This window comes from Tetrao urogallus (assembly GCF_951394365.1).
Source record: "Tetrao urogallus genome assembly, chromosome: 1".
NCBI classification, from domain to species: Eukaryota; Metazoa; Chordata; class Aves; order Galliformes; family Phasianidae; genus Tetrao; species Tetrao urogallus.
This window is the reverse complement of record NC_136813.1, coordinates 134,377,172-134,389,341: the sequence shown is the minus strand read 5'-3', so window position 1 is coordinate 134,389,341 and position 12,170 is coordinate 134,377,172. Positions and strand designations below refer to the sequence as shown.

Genomic DNA, 12,170 nt, shown 5'->3' with positions numbered 1-12,170 from the left:
CATCAACATGCAAGACACAGCTTTGGATCCTTCCCTGTTAACAACATACCAAACCTAAAATTCTTCTGACCCCTGAAAAGACAAACAAAGACAAAAGTTGTGTCCCACAGCCAAGTAATGTCATTGCTATCTCTCATTCCTTTGCTACCAGGGAGGTTCATTTTGTGAGAGTGAAGTACATTTATTTGGCTGTTTGTATTATAGTAGGCAGAGCACTCCCATGTACTTTAAAAGTTTCCTGCCAGGTACATAAAACCATAAAACCTTTTACTATTGCAGAGGCTACAGAAAAGTAGGTGCTACCTACTGGAGCCTAAAGTGCATACAATACTTTAAAAAGTGTCCTGCTCAAGGGATCTTGCAGCTGAGTTCATGCAGTTACAAGGGTGAACACAGGTTTGCTGAGAAAAGGAGGATGCGGCCAAGAAGGATATTCTGCTTTAGGCGAAAAATGCCTGAGTTTAATGGCAAAAGGAAACTGTGGATGTTGCAAAAGTAAGGCCAAAGCCAAGGCATTTTGTCCCAGAGAAGAGAACTTTCCTTGCCTATTCCTCTGCAACCATTTGTGAACCTGCGGAGAAGGTCTATTCCTTCCTAGCCCTCCATTCCTTGTGATAAATCAGATCTATGAAGATTAGTATTGAGGGAGCAAGGGCAGCACAGCATGCACACATACTCTGGTTCCCAGACCTAGGATATTTAGTGGAAAGAATTACCCCTGAAAAGTCAGAAATATGAGCATCCAAAAATCATCCCTACCTGAGGGGGGCCATGGCTACACATACAGAATTTCAAAGTGCTGCAAGTACAGCGTGCCAGGCAGTTTTCTGGGCTAAGAGTCTGTCAGTCACCAAGTTTTCATCCCATGTACAATTAACACAGCTTGTAAAAATCTTTTTCTTTTGTGCTTTGAGTAGTTTGTATTGTTCTTGCTTCCCTGTTCACCAGCAACCTACCCAGTGATGTGTCTGTTCCTCTAACAGATCCTCAAGCTTTGCCCCAAGAAGAAAAGCTCCTCGACCTACACATTTTGCAAGTCTGTTGGCCTGCTGGGCATGCAGTTCCATCTCTTTGAGAATGAATGTAAGTCTGATTCTCCGTGGTTGCCTGAAGGGGTTTGGTGTGGAAAAGGAGAAGAAAGGAGGAGGCTGCATAGCCCGGTGAGATCTTTCATCAGAGTAGGGATTCTATCAGAGTTAATATGAGATGGGAGAAAAAAACAGACCTGGTACTGAGGACATTACTGTGCAAGTACAGTGTGATGAGAAGAGGCTTCTGATCTCTCTCTTGGTCTAAACATGGGCAGAAAGGCTGACCTTAAGTTCACTGAAGTGAGTCGACTTGTCAAGGTGACAGGGAGGGCACTCATCTGGAGGAATGAGGTAACTGATCCTAAGGTGCACGTCACTTAGCTCTCAGGAGCCAACAGTAGGGGAACCTCACTGACAAAACTGCTGCTGTTGCTTTTAGCCCCTCTCCACTTGCATCCAAAATCACAACACCCACCTCTACCTTTGACACTGATAAAAACCCAGGTGCTGCTGCTGCCGCCTTCCTGCAGTATGATGTGCTGTGCTGAGATTCCTGAGATTGAAGCAGAACCCTTGGAACAGCACCCACCAAAGCATGGCGAGAGGCCAGCCCTAGTCAGCCTGACCTCGATGGTCTGGGAATAGAGCCATGATGTGTCATGATTGAAGCTGGTTGTGTGGTGGAGGAATTCCAGAAACAGGCAGGCTTCCTGCTGGCAAAGGCAAAGGGGATGCACAGTGGTCTCAGGCAAGTGTGGTTTATGTCTACTGAGGGTTTTGTGAGCACCAGCAGAATATGATGCAAGGAAGGAACACTGTAGCAGTACTGAGGCTGCACTGAGTTCCTTACATCCTTGCTCTACCCTATGGACAGCGTGGGTCATCATCTCAGTTTCCTACCCTCCACAGCACACAGTGCTTTTCACGTTTCTGAATGTACAAAAAAGCCATTTATAGCTCGGCATTCCCAGGACACATTGTTGGAGCTGGGATCTACTTTCAGGGGTATGATGATTATCCTGGAGTGTTGGCAAAGGCGTCCTTTTATGTATACTCCGCAGAGACAGAAAAGCAGATGCCTGAAAGAACTTGTGATCTTAACAAATGAGACAAGACACGGGGTGGGGAAAGGGAACTAGAACACAAACAGAGCGAGCTAAGGGCTGATAGGAAACAGTGGGTTGGTCTTTGACTTGATTGGTAAAGATTGCTAATGAAGAGCATGGAGAAGGCAGGCATACAAGAACAGTAGAGAAGAGAAAGCATGACAGGTGAAGAAAGAAACTAAATGTAGACAAAGGAGAAGGGGAAGGAGAAAAGAGTCAGAAACCACTTTTCAATGACCAAAAGACAGAGAAAGTCCAGTCACAAGCTTAAGAAGTTCTCTGCATACCTTTGTTCTCCAGCTTACGTTGGCTGAATCTGCAGCCACCTCCTCCATGCATACATCCTGATCTTTAAATCAAAAAGCCTTCTGTTGTGCTCTTTTCACTCTCGGGGCATTTCTTTTCATTTTCATTTCTGACAGTGTTTTGCCTTTTGGGGACTACTAAGTGGAGAGCTGCAAACCCACACCCTTATCTTTACCGCACTCTCTGCATAGCATGATGAGCTCCCTACTCATGCTGTGCTGACACTGCAGCTATGTTCCCTGCTGGTGGAAGTAGAGACTGGAGAGAAGTCCTGTATCTGAGGATATTAATGACTCTGAGTCCAGGAGCCAACTTCTCAGGCTGCAACTCCCAGAGGAAAAAAAGTATCTTTGGCATCATATATACTGTTAACTCCTCTGCAGATTCAGGAGGGCTTTATAGTCTCATCTCTGTGCTCAGGTTCTTAGTGTTGACATTACATTAACTGTAATGAAGATCTTGAGGTTTTTGACTATGGCACCACTATGGTAGTGGTGGTAACTTGCCTTGCTGCTGGACCTTGGCCGTTCTGTTTCCTTGGAGTGCTGCAATGCTGCAGATCCTCACAATTTGCAGTGTGACAAACTCTTAAGTTCCTCTGGACTGAAATTGTTTGTCCTGGGAAAACAGGAAAGCAGACTTCTCCAGCAAGAAACCCTAATGCCTCTCTATTTTGACACATCTTATTCACAGATTACCCCCATGGCATCACACTGGTGACTCCAGTTTCGGGCTCAGAAAAGAAACAGGTACTGCACTTCTGTGCTCTGGGAGCCGAGGAAATGCAGAAATTTGTGGAAGATCTGAAAGAGTCAATAGCAGAAGTGACAGAGCTGGAGCAGATACGTATTGAATGTAAGGACCTCTAACACAATTCAGACTCTGATGCCAACATACTCCATGTGTATGCAAGGGAGAAAATGTAAAAGCAGTGGGTTCTTCAGGAAGAGTGACAGAGAGGATGAGTTGTAGAAGTCTTCCCAGGACTGTTCCTCTGTTCACTAATAGAGCAAAAAGCAGCCAGGTTTTGTGAGCACTCAGCAGCAGGAGAAAGGGAAGAACTATTTATGGTCCTTGTCAATTAGAGTGTATGAGACAGTAGACTGAAATAGAGAAGCTTAGACTATCAGACCCAGAAGACTTCTCCATCTCATACACTCTGAGTATGCAAATACTATCTGTAGATATCTGGGAAGTACAGGGTAGATTATAGTCTTAGCAGAATTGTCCTGTCACTCCAGGGACATGTGGGAGAAAAGCAGTCTGTACCATGCCATTCTGGGGCCTGTCTTGCATAGAGTAAGGTCCAAGTAGACTTTAATGATGTTGCCATGTATGAACTAACAAGCCCAAGTAGCTCAGCATCAGTGGTACCCCTTTATGCAGCAATAACCTATTCTTTATAAATGCAAGTCATACACAGAGGCCTTATGTAAGGTCCTCCATATATCAAATCCTCTCCAGTTTTTGTTTCTCTCTTAGCTGTTCCTCTCTCCTTCCTTTCTTGACAGACTCTTGTCACATTCTTACATTAATTCTTGCTGACTTCCCACTTTAGTCCTTCAGTATACCCTGGTTCTTCCCTTCATCCCTCTTCTCACTCACTGCCACACATCTGTCTTGCAGGGGAGCTGGAGAAGCAGCAAGGGGCAAAGACTCTCTCGCTACGGAGCAATGGAGCCCAGATAGAACCACAGTCCAAGCAGAGCTCACCAACAGGTAAAGAGTCAGCTAACTTCTCTTGAGCACGGCCCACTTTTCTTCCTCTAAAACTAATGCAACACAGTAACGGCACTACATATTTCCTCTGGAGTCTTTTCTGCCACTTCTGCAACGCCAGCTCCTTTGTAGGAGCTTTGTGTTCTGAGTTTTGTAGAAGCTTTATGTTTTGTGCCAACCAAAAACAAGTGCGTTGATGGGTGGCTACCAACTCTCTTCAACATCGAGACCTAACAGTAGGACCCCAAAAGGGTCTCCCCTATACCACCATGCAACTGATGGATTGAAAGAGGAATTCAGTTTATCTTGAGTCCTATTGGGACCTCTTCCTAGAGCTTTCCAGTCCACCCTACATGGGCCAGCTCTTGACTTGAGGAACAGACCTCATGAGTGAGATGTTTTCTTTTATTTTAAAGGCAAGAAGGATTTGGGGGAGAAGGTCTCGGACAGCACAGTGGAGGTAAGTAGAGTGCGGAGCAGCTGAGGTAAGTAATTCTCTCTCACTTCAGCTCTTCTCACATTCTCTGTTGTTTCTTTTCTCAGGTATTAATCAATGCCTCCCCAGCCAGACTGACAATTTTACCAATTTCCAGAGATACAATTAAAAGTTACTGCTAGGACGGGTAATACAACTTTCAAATCCAAACTAAACTTCAAAGCATTTTCAATCCGTTTTTATAACTGTAACATCCCTCATGGACCAAGCTCCCGAACGCTGTAGACTAACCCACCCCACTGCTTATGGGGAGACTGAGAACCCCACTAAAGACTTCCCTGACATGCTAACTCCATGCAGCATCACATGCAAATTTCCCTGCAGCCCAGCTTTCCTGCATAATCTCTGCAGCTGTGTCTCCATCCCTTGAAGGGGATTAAGCATGGCCTTTTTATATCAGAGACTTTTCCCAGAGCTTCACCTTCCTAGATAGGGAGCTTGGCTGTCCTTATGCTTCTATCTTTGCAGGGATGTCTAGCACCCATGGGTTGCCTGTTTCTTCACAGACACCCATGCTCACGCTGCCTGTAAGAAAACAGAAAAATGCTGTCTTCACTCTGAAAATCTTATTTACTACTTCCTACATTTTCCATGTCTGGAATACCTCAATTTTCCTGAATTTGCCCTTTTCCAGGGCACTTCTTTCCCTTCTTGTCGTAGTATATGTGTTTGAGGAGTTCAGCTTCTCTGTGGGGAGTGGGTGTCACTGATGTTCCTTGAAAAACACCCATTTCCCTGCAGACACCCACTGTCTGGATAAGGTGCCTCTCACAGCCAACTTCCAATTTCTTTTGGGCATTGTGTTTTCTTGTGGAGAATGACTTCCATGTATTTTAATGTCACTAGCACTTCATGGCCCAACAACAAGTTTTTCCAAAGGTATATTTCACTGCCTGAATAAATACTGACACAGTCCTGCTGCATTCTGGGCCTGAACAACCTCCATGCTTGGGTAGGGACAAACAGTTCATCCTTGTTCCAGCATGGTGGGAAGCTTGGTCATTCCACAGCTCCTCCTCCATGGCTGCTGGCTCTGCTGTCTAACATACAGACCATCAGGGCACCCCCATTGCCCAGTCTGCCCATCTGTACCCCTGCCTTGCTGGAAGTGCTGTGCCAGCCACCAAGCAGTAGTATCCTACCCAGGATTTGTCATTTGACTGACATTCAACAGCAACCTTGCTGTGCTCTGGTGACTCCATCAGCCCATGTCCTTGCCAGGAGGAACTATGACTTCAGTCACCATCCAGGAAGCACCATTTTACTGCTGTGCTTCCCCCTCAACGATCTCTAGTCCAGACCAGCTCCCTTTTTAAGCTGGTCTCAGTGAACTCTCTTTTTTGAGTGACTCTATTGTCAGCATCTCTCTGTGGGGACCCTGATGACCTCCTCCTTCCACCCCCCCCCTTCCCATTGCCCACATAATACTCTGCCAGCAGAGGAGCATTTCCATTTCTTTGAGATTATCTAATCTGCTGCCATTTCATCATGAATTTCTTTTATCATTGTATGAGCTAGATGGGCATTTTTTTTCTTTTTTCTTTTCTGAAAATCATTTCCTTTCACTGACAAACCATCAAATGGATCAGAGGGAGCTGCCTTTTGCTAGAGTATGTCAGATTTCTGCTTTTTTCCTTTGTAAACAGATTAGCCAGTCATGTGGTGTACCTTCATACTCGGAAAGGCAGGGAGCTGGGAAAGGCTCGAGTCTCTCTCTCTATCTCAGATTCAGCTACCATCATTTTTGCAGAAATGTACAACCTCGATTATCTGAAACCTTGCTACCCAGTTGTCCCTTTTGCCCCCTTGTTTTGCTGCTGGGGGCAAAGGCATGACCGCTGAGGTCTATTCATTATTACAAGAATTTATGGATGCCTCCACTCGTTGAGTTGATTTGCGTTCCCTATGCTGTTTGGATAATCAAAGTTGCACTGCATTTGGGAACACCAGCCCTGCCGCCTTTGATGCAATGGAAGGGACAGAGGCACAAAGGCCTAGATAGGATGATGGGGCTGCTGGGAGAGAGGGATGCAGCCAGGGCTTGTGCCTGTTCTGTTTTTTCAAGAGGGGAGGGTTCGATGCAAGTGAGGCTGACTGGTGGCGGGGGTTCAGGGCAGCCAGTAGCAGCAGATGGGAAAAGTCTTGTAACATTTAATGCTTCTTTGACTGTTTCTAAAATAGGTGTCAATTCACAACAGGCTTCAAACGTACCAGCACAACTCCGCCCTGGGGCCCGAGAGTGGAATGCAGCCCAGCATGCGTCTTAACATGCCACGGGAGCGGCTGGAGACAGCACTGGTGCCCTCGCACCCCGCCTCGGCGGGGACACTTGTACAGTGCCAGCAGATTGTCAAAGTCATTGTCTTGGACAAGCCGTGCCTCGCTCGAATGGAGCCGGCCCTCAACCAGACTCTGACACGCTACGTCACCTCTGATTCCTGCACCTCCACCCCCTGGCGCGGTGTGGGCAGTGGGCTCCCCGGGACCCCCATGAAGCTGGTCCATCAGCCTCCCCTGCCACCTCCACCTCCTCCCTACAACCACCCCCACCAGTATTGCCCCCCCAGCTCCCTGCTTCAGAGGCGCAGGTACTCCAGTGGCTCGCGGAGCCTCGTGTAGCCACACCACCAGCACCAGAACAGCACAGACTCCCCCGCTTCCCAGCCCCACCGCCTCCCTGGGACCCTTTCTGCCTACAGAGATCTAGTTTGTGATTTATTTTTTAGTAAAAGAAAAAGAAAAGAGAAAAAAAAAAAAGAGCTAACTCTTGCCCTATCTCCCCTCAAGATGATGCTAATCACGAAGAGCCATCTATAGAACCTGCCAACCTACACGCTTACATACCCTTACATCCTGCTGGCCCTGCAGGCCTCCTGTGCTCATGCCATCCCCACGTAGCACTTTGCTGCCCTGTTCCTGAGAGGCTTGATGACCTGCTGCTTTCTAGGCACTGTGTCTTCCGTTTGCTACTCCTTGATCTTCTTCCTTGCCTTGCATTTACCTGGCCATAGGTTTATACCCACCCTGAAACTTCGCCAGCCTCAGAGAGAAACTGACTCACCCGTGCCAAGGAAAGATGCTGGGGCACTCCCAGGGGTGGAGTTTTCCCTGCCACCACTGCTGCTGCCTGCTAAGCTGGAGCTGAGAGCCTGTTCCACTTGCCATGCTTTCTCCTCATCGCTCTTCAAATATTATCTCCTTGAAGCAGCTGGTTCCAGATGAGGGAGCGCAAGAATGGAAGAGAGCTTGAGAGGAGGAGAGACTGTCCTAAGCTGCAGTACACACAAAGATGGCCTCACTCTGAACACCAAAACTTTTTGTTTCTGTTATGTTGGAGCATTGTACCAGAGACCTCTGCTGAGACCTAGCAGACCACATCATGTGTAAATACACCTGTATGGTAGAGTATGTATGGCGCATGCTTACTAAAGGAAACACTAAGCAGTTCTGAGAGAGCAGAAGGGAGAGATTAAGCCCAGGGATCTCCCCTGGAATGGATGAGCAGTTTTCCAAAGAGATGGCACCAAGAGGTGGCCTTCCACCTCAAAACACACACATACACACGACTGTCTTTTCTAGCATGAAACAGATCCACCTCTGCTTTTCTCATTCTAGCTGGTTTTGTGTTTCCTTCCCATCTGCTTTTATACATTCTGAAAGAAAGCTAAGTATTATGTTCACCTCCTGGGGGTGGATGGTTCCTTCTCTTGGGCTCTTCCTCCAGTGTTAAGGGGAAAAGGTTTTATGGAGCCCACTCACATGAGCTGCCATCTGCATCTCTTGCCTGACTATGCCATTGCCTGTCTCAGCCCTTCCCATAAGAAAGCTGCACACCAAGGCCCCTTCTCCAATCTTCCTCTCTATCCCAGCTTCAAAGTGAGGGGAGGGGAAGATGTTGAGATAGAGATGACAGCTCAGCTTCTCTTCTTTATTGAGGACATTGATATGAAAGAAGACAGCATTAAAAATGAGCTATGGCTGTATTTTTAGATGAAAAAAAATCTTTTTGAGCAGTAGGGAGGGGAAGGTATTAATTAGCTTAAAGGCTTTGGTTTCACTCATTCATTCTATCTTCCTTCGAGGCTTAAGAAGATCAACTTTAGGATTTCAAAATAGGACAGTACGCCTTTTAGGGCCCTTATTTTTATTTTAAGAGGGAAGGAAAGAAATGGTCTTCTTTCCTGAATGAGGTTGAGGAATAAGCGCTGTTGGTTGGCTGTTGGTGGGGTAAAGAGAGGTGAGGAGTGTTGGCAGTAGTGTGGATGTGCAAAATGTCAGGAAAAAGGGATGGTGGAGACATGCAGGAAATATATTTTTTTCTCTGTATGCTAAAATCCACACAGCAGCAATATTCCAGGATTCTCATCTCTGGGGCTTATTACCAGTGAAAGAATGCATTAGGACCTGCCCCCCACCAGTGCTCTTTGGATGTCCCTTGGCTCTGCTGAAACACTCAGATGAAAGAATTCATTCCTGTGACCTTGCCATATACCCAGCTGGGGTTATGTAAACAAGGAGGGGCTGTGGTGAAGGCTGCCCTGTGCTTGCCAGTGCTCCAGGGCAGGGGCCTGCTGAGCTCCAGGTCTGCTAGTTTCTGAGCCTGACCCCTGCACCCAGATCTGCCAACAGACCTGTCTTGGTTGTTTACTTAGCTCTCTGGAGCTGGGCACCAGACTGATGCTTTTACATGCAGTAGAAGATGTATTGATCGGGAACAAACAGGCATAGCCTCAGGGAGGCCCGTGGAAGCAGAAGACTGAGAGATTTGTTAGAAAGCACTGAGTAGAAGTTCAATCTCCCTTCAGACCAGAGAAGCTTTCTCCTATCCAACCTCCAGGGACAGCAAAGATGTTCCACCTTTCTGAGCCAATCCCTTGTAAGGTCTTTGCCTTCGTTATGGGCATATGGCTCCAGGCAGGGCTCAATCCCTCGGACTCCATCCAGCTGTGAGACATGGCTGCCCTGGTCTGCTGCTAGATGCATCCCAGATGGCACTACGCCATGAGACAGCACCTGTGATCTCACCCAACCCACCTGCAGCTTCATGGGAAAGCTTATAGAATCACCAAATCATAGAATCACAGATGTTGGGAAAGACCACTAAGGTCATTACGTGTGGCATATGTCCCTGGCTGGCCAACACAGTGTGTGGCTGCAGTATTCTGCTTCCTGCTGAGGTACAAGGGGTTTTCCAAGAGGCAGCGGCACTGCTCTGTCCTCCCAGAAAGCTTGCCTGAGAGGAATGGCAGCACTCAGTTCATTTTTTTCCCGGAGTGCAATGAACCACTGCAGGTCTGTATGTGTGCGTGCATGTGTGTGTTAAATAAATTAGGCTTTACTTGACATTTAACACGAAGTGACAACAACAAAAACCTTAAGGTACTTGATGAAATAATTTTTTGGGATAAAATATTTATCACATCTATGAAGTTCCTACAAGAGAGATTTGCTGCTTTAATAATTGATTGGGAAAGCAAAAAGAATGTAAAAAAAAAAGAAGGAAGGAAGCTTCCATGAGACTCGCTCCGTAATGCTGGGTGAAGGGCAGATGTGAATTAACTGAAGTGCCAAAATACCTGTGGCACAGCCGTCTCTCAGGGCAAGACGGATCCACTTTCCTGACTCTGCAAAGGCTACTGCTGGCCTCCAGCTTTGGGCAGAGAAGCAGAGATAACCTTTGCTGTCTTCTCGCATCTTCTGTTGGGATTGGCCACAGAGATACCAAAACACTTCATTTCAGGGTCAGGTAAAATAGGTTGCCATAAGTTCTACTGTGTAGCTGAGCCCTTCGGACTTCACTTCAAAATACGGATTGTTTTTCCTTTGAAGGTTGGTCTAGAAGGACGACAAGCACTTTAAAGCAAGTCAGCACCTCATCTGATCTATTGTGTTGTCTGCTTCCACAGCCCTCCCACGTGCAAGTGCAAGACACAAATGCAGTGTAGCTGTAGCGCTGTGAGTAGACACCCTTGCACACAAACTAACTGCTGATGGGGCACAGGCAAGAACGAGCCTGTCAGTGACAGCTTCATGAAGGACAAAACGTGCACTGCAACTCACCAAAGAAAAGCCACCAGCTGTTGGCTGGTGAAGTGCTCCTGATGGTGAAGCTGGCACAACCCTTCAGGTGGTGGGATCAGGAAAGAAGCCGCTGCAGAGATTAGATCAACCCTAAAGAATGATGGCTTTTTGCTGCTGGGTTCTTATCCTTCTATATTAAAAAAAAAAAAAAAAAAAAAAAAGGAGGGGAGGAGAAGGGAGAAAGCCAATATAGAACATTCTGCAGCAAGAGTCTGGTGCTCAGTGGCCAGGCAGGAAGGTGGCTCTGCTGGAAGGTGGAACAGAGCAAGGTGTTAGGGAGGTCTGACAGCTGTGTTATGCAAACCATCACTGTCATGATTCTTTTGCTCATGCTGGTGCAGGTCCAGTGAAATTGATTTGTTTATAGCACAAACAAAGGGGTGGGAAAAATCTGGCAGTAGGATCAGGCTTAGCACAAACAATCTGGGTTTAATGCAGTGTTTGTCTGCTGCTGTTGTGCTTTTAATACTATTGACTGGGCCACTGTGGTAGCAGCAGTTAGTGTTTTCTGCAAGACCTGCAAAGCACTGCTTATGTTTTCACACATTGCCGTAGATGAAAGTTGTGAGCATGGTCCACAAGCAGCTTTTCACCAATACTCATTCTTCACAAAAAGTACTGCCAGATTTGGAAGCGTTCGAGGGCCTCTGAGCTGGAAGAGTTTTGTTGTATGTTTTTCAGAAGGCTTAACCTGCAACTGCCCGCATGTGTTGGTGAGGTTTCTGAAACAAATTTGAGTCCTGTGTCCAGCAAGCTGCTGCTTGGGAGAGTCTCTGCTTTGAAATGAGAGCTGCTGAGCAGGTCTTGCCTCCCCTCACCGCTGCCTCACTGTGCCCACATGGGCTCCGGGACTGTGTTTGTGAGCTCGAGCTGTCTGCGTCCTGCCTGCTCCCCACAGCCATGCCGGGGACAGCAGCTTCAGAGTCACCCAGCTCTTCAGCACTAATCACCACCCCATCTGAATGTGTCTTTTAAAAAAAAAAACAAGTTAACAACAGATGTGTTACCTGTGTGTAGGCTGTTGAAAAGCACCTGTCTGTCTGTACGTGTTTTCTGCTGTAAATATCACTGAGAAAAGCTTCCTTTGGGGAAAGTGGTGTGGTCACACCTAGCTAAGAGTCCAAATGGCTATTTTGTAACAAACCAACAGAAATAGATCAGAGGTATTTTATCTGTTCGATTATAATAGAGTTTTAGAAATTATATTGAGATCTGTCACTTGTGCGCCAATGTCTTCTTTGCCTCGGCCCCCTCCCGTGTCCCCGGGCTTTGTCGGTGTGTGCAGGTGCATGGCTGACACACCACGGCTGTGCTCCCAAGGGCTGCTGAGCATCAAGGCTTCCTGCTGGCCTCGGGGACAGCCCTGTGTGGCCACTGCCGAGTTTTCATCAGTTAACTCCATGCTTGGGGCCCCCAAAGGACCAGATCCGG

At 47.0% G+C, this 12,170-nt stretch overlaps 1 protein-coding gene across 1 annotated transcript in view; it reads left to right on the top strand.

The window, feature by feature from the left end:
* The window catches only part of IQSEC3 (IQ motif and Sec7 domain ArfGEF 3), a gene marked incomplete at both ends in the record, with an annotated part of 97,865 nt that extends 90,588 nt beyond the window's left edge, over positions 1–7,277 (top strand). Inside the window, 5 exons of the mRNA XM_079537672.1 lie at positions 984–1,083; positions 3,137–3,298; positions 4,070–4,162; positions 4,579–4,622; positions 6,840–7,277. Of these exons, the coding sequence (XP_079393798.1) occupies positions 984–1,083; positions 3,137–3,298; positions 4,070–4,162; positions 4,579–4,622; positions 6,840–7,277 (837 nt within the window). The remainder of the gene's footprint in view (positions 1–983; positions 1,084–3,136; positions 3,299–4,069; positions 4,163–4,578; positions 4,623–6,839) is intronic.
* Between the last annotated feature and the right edge of the window lie 4,893 nt (positions 7,278–12,170).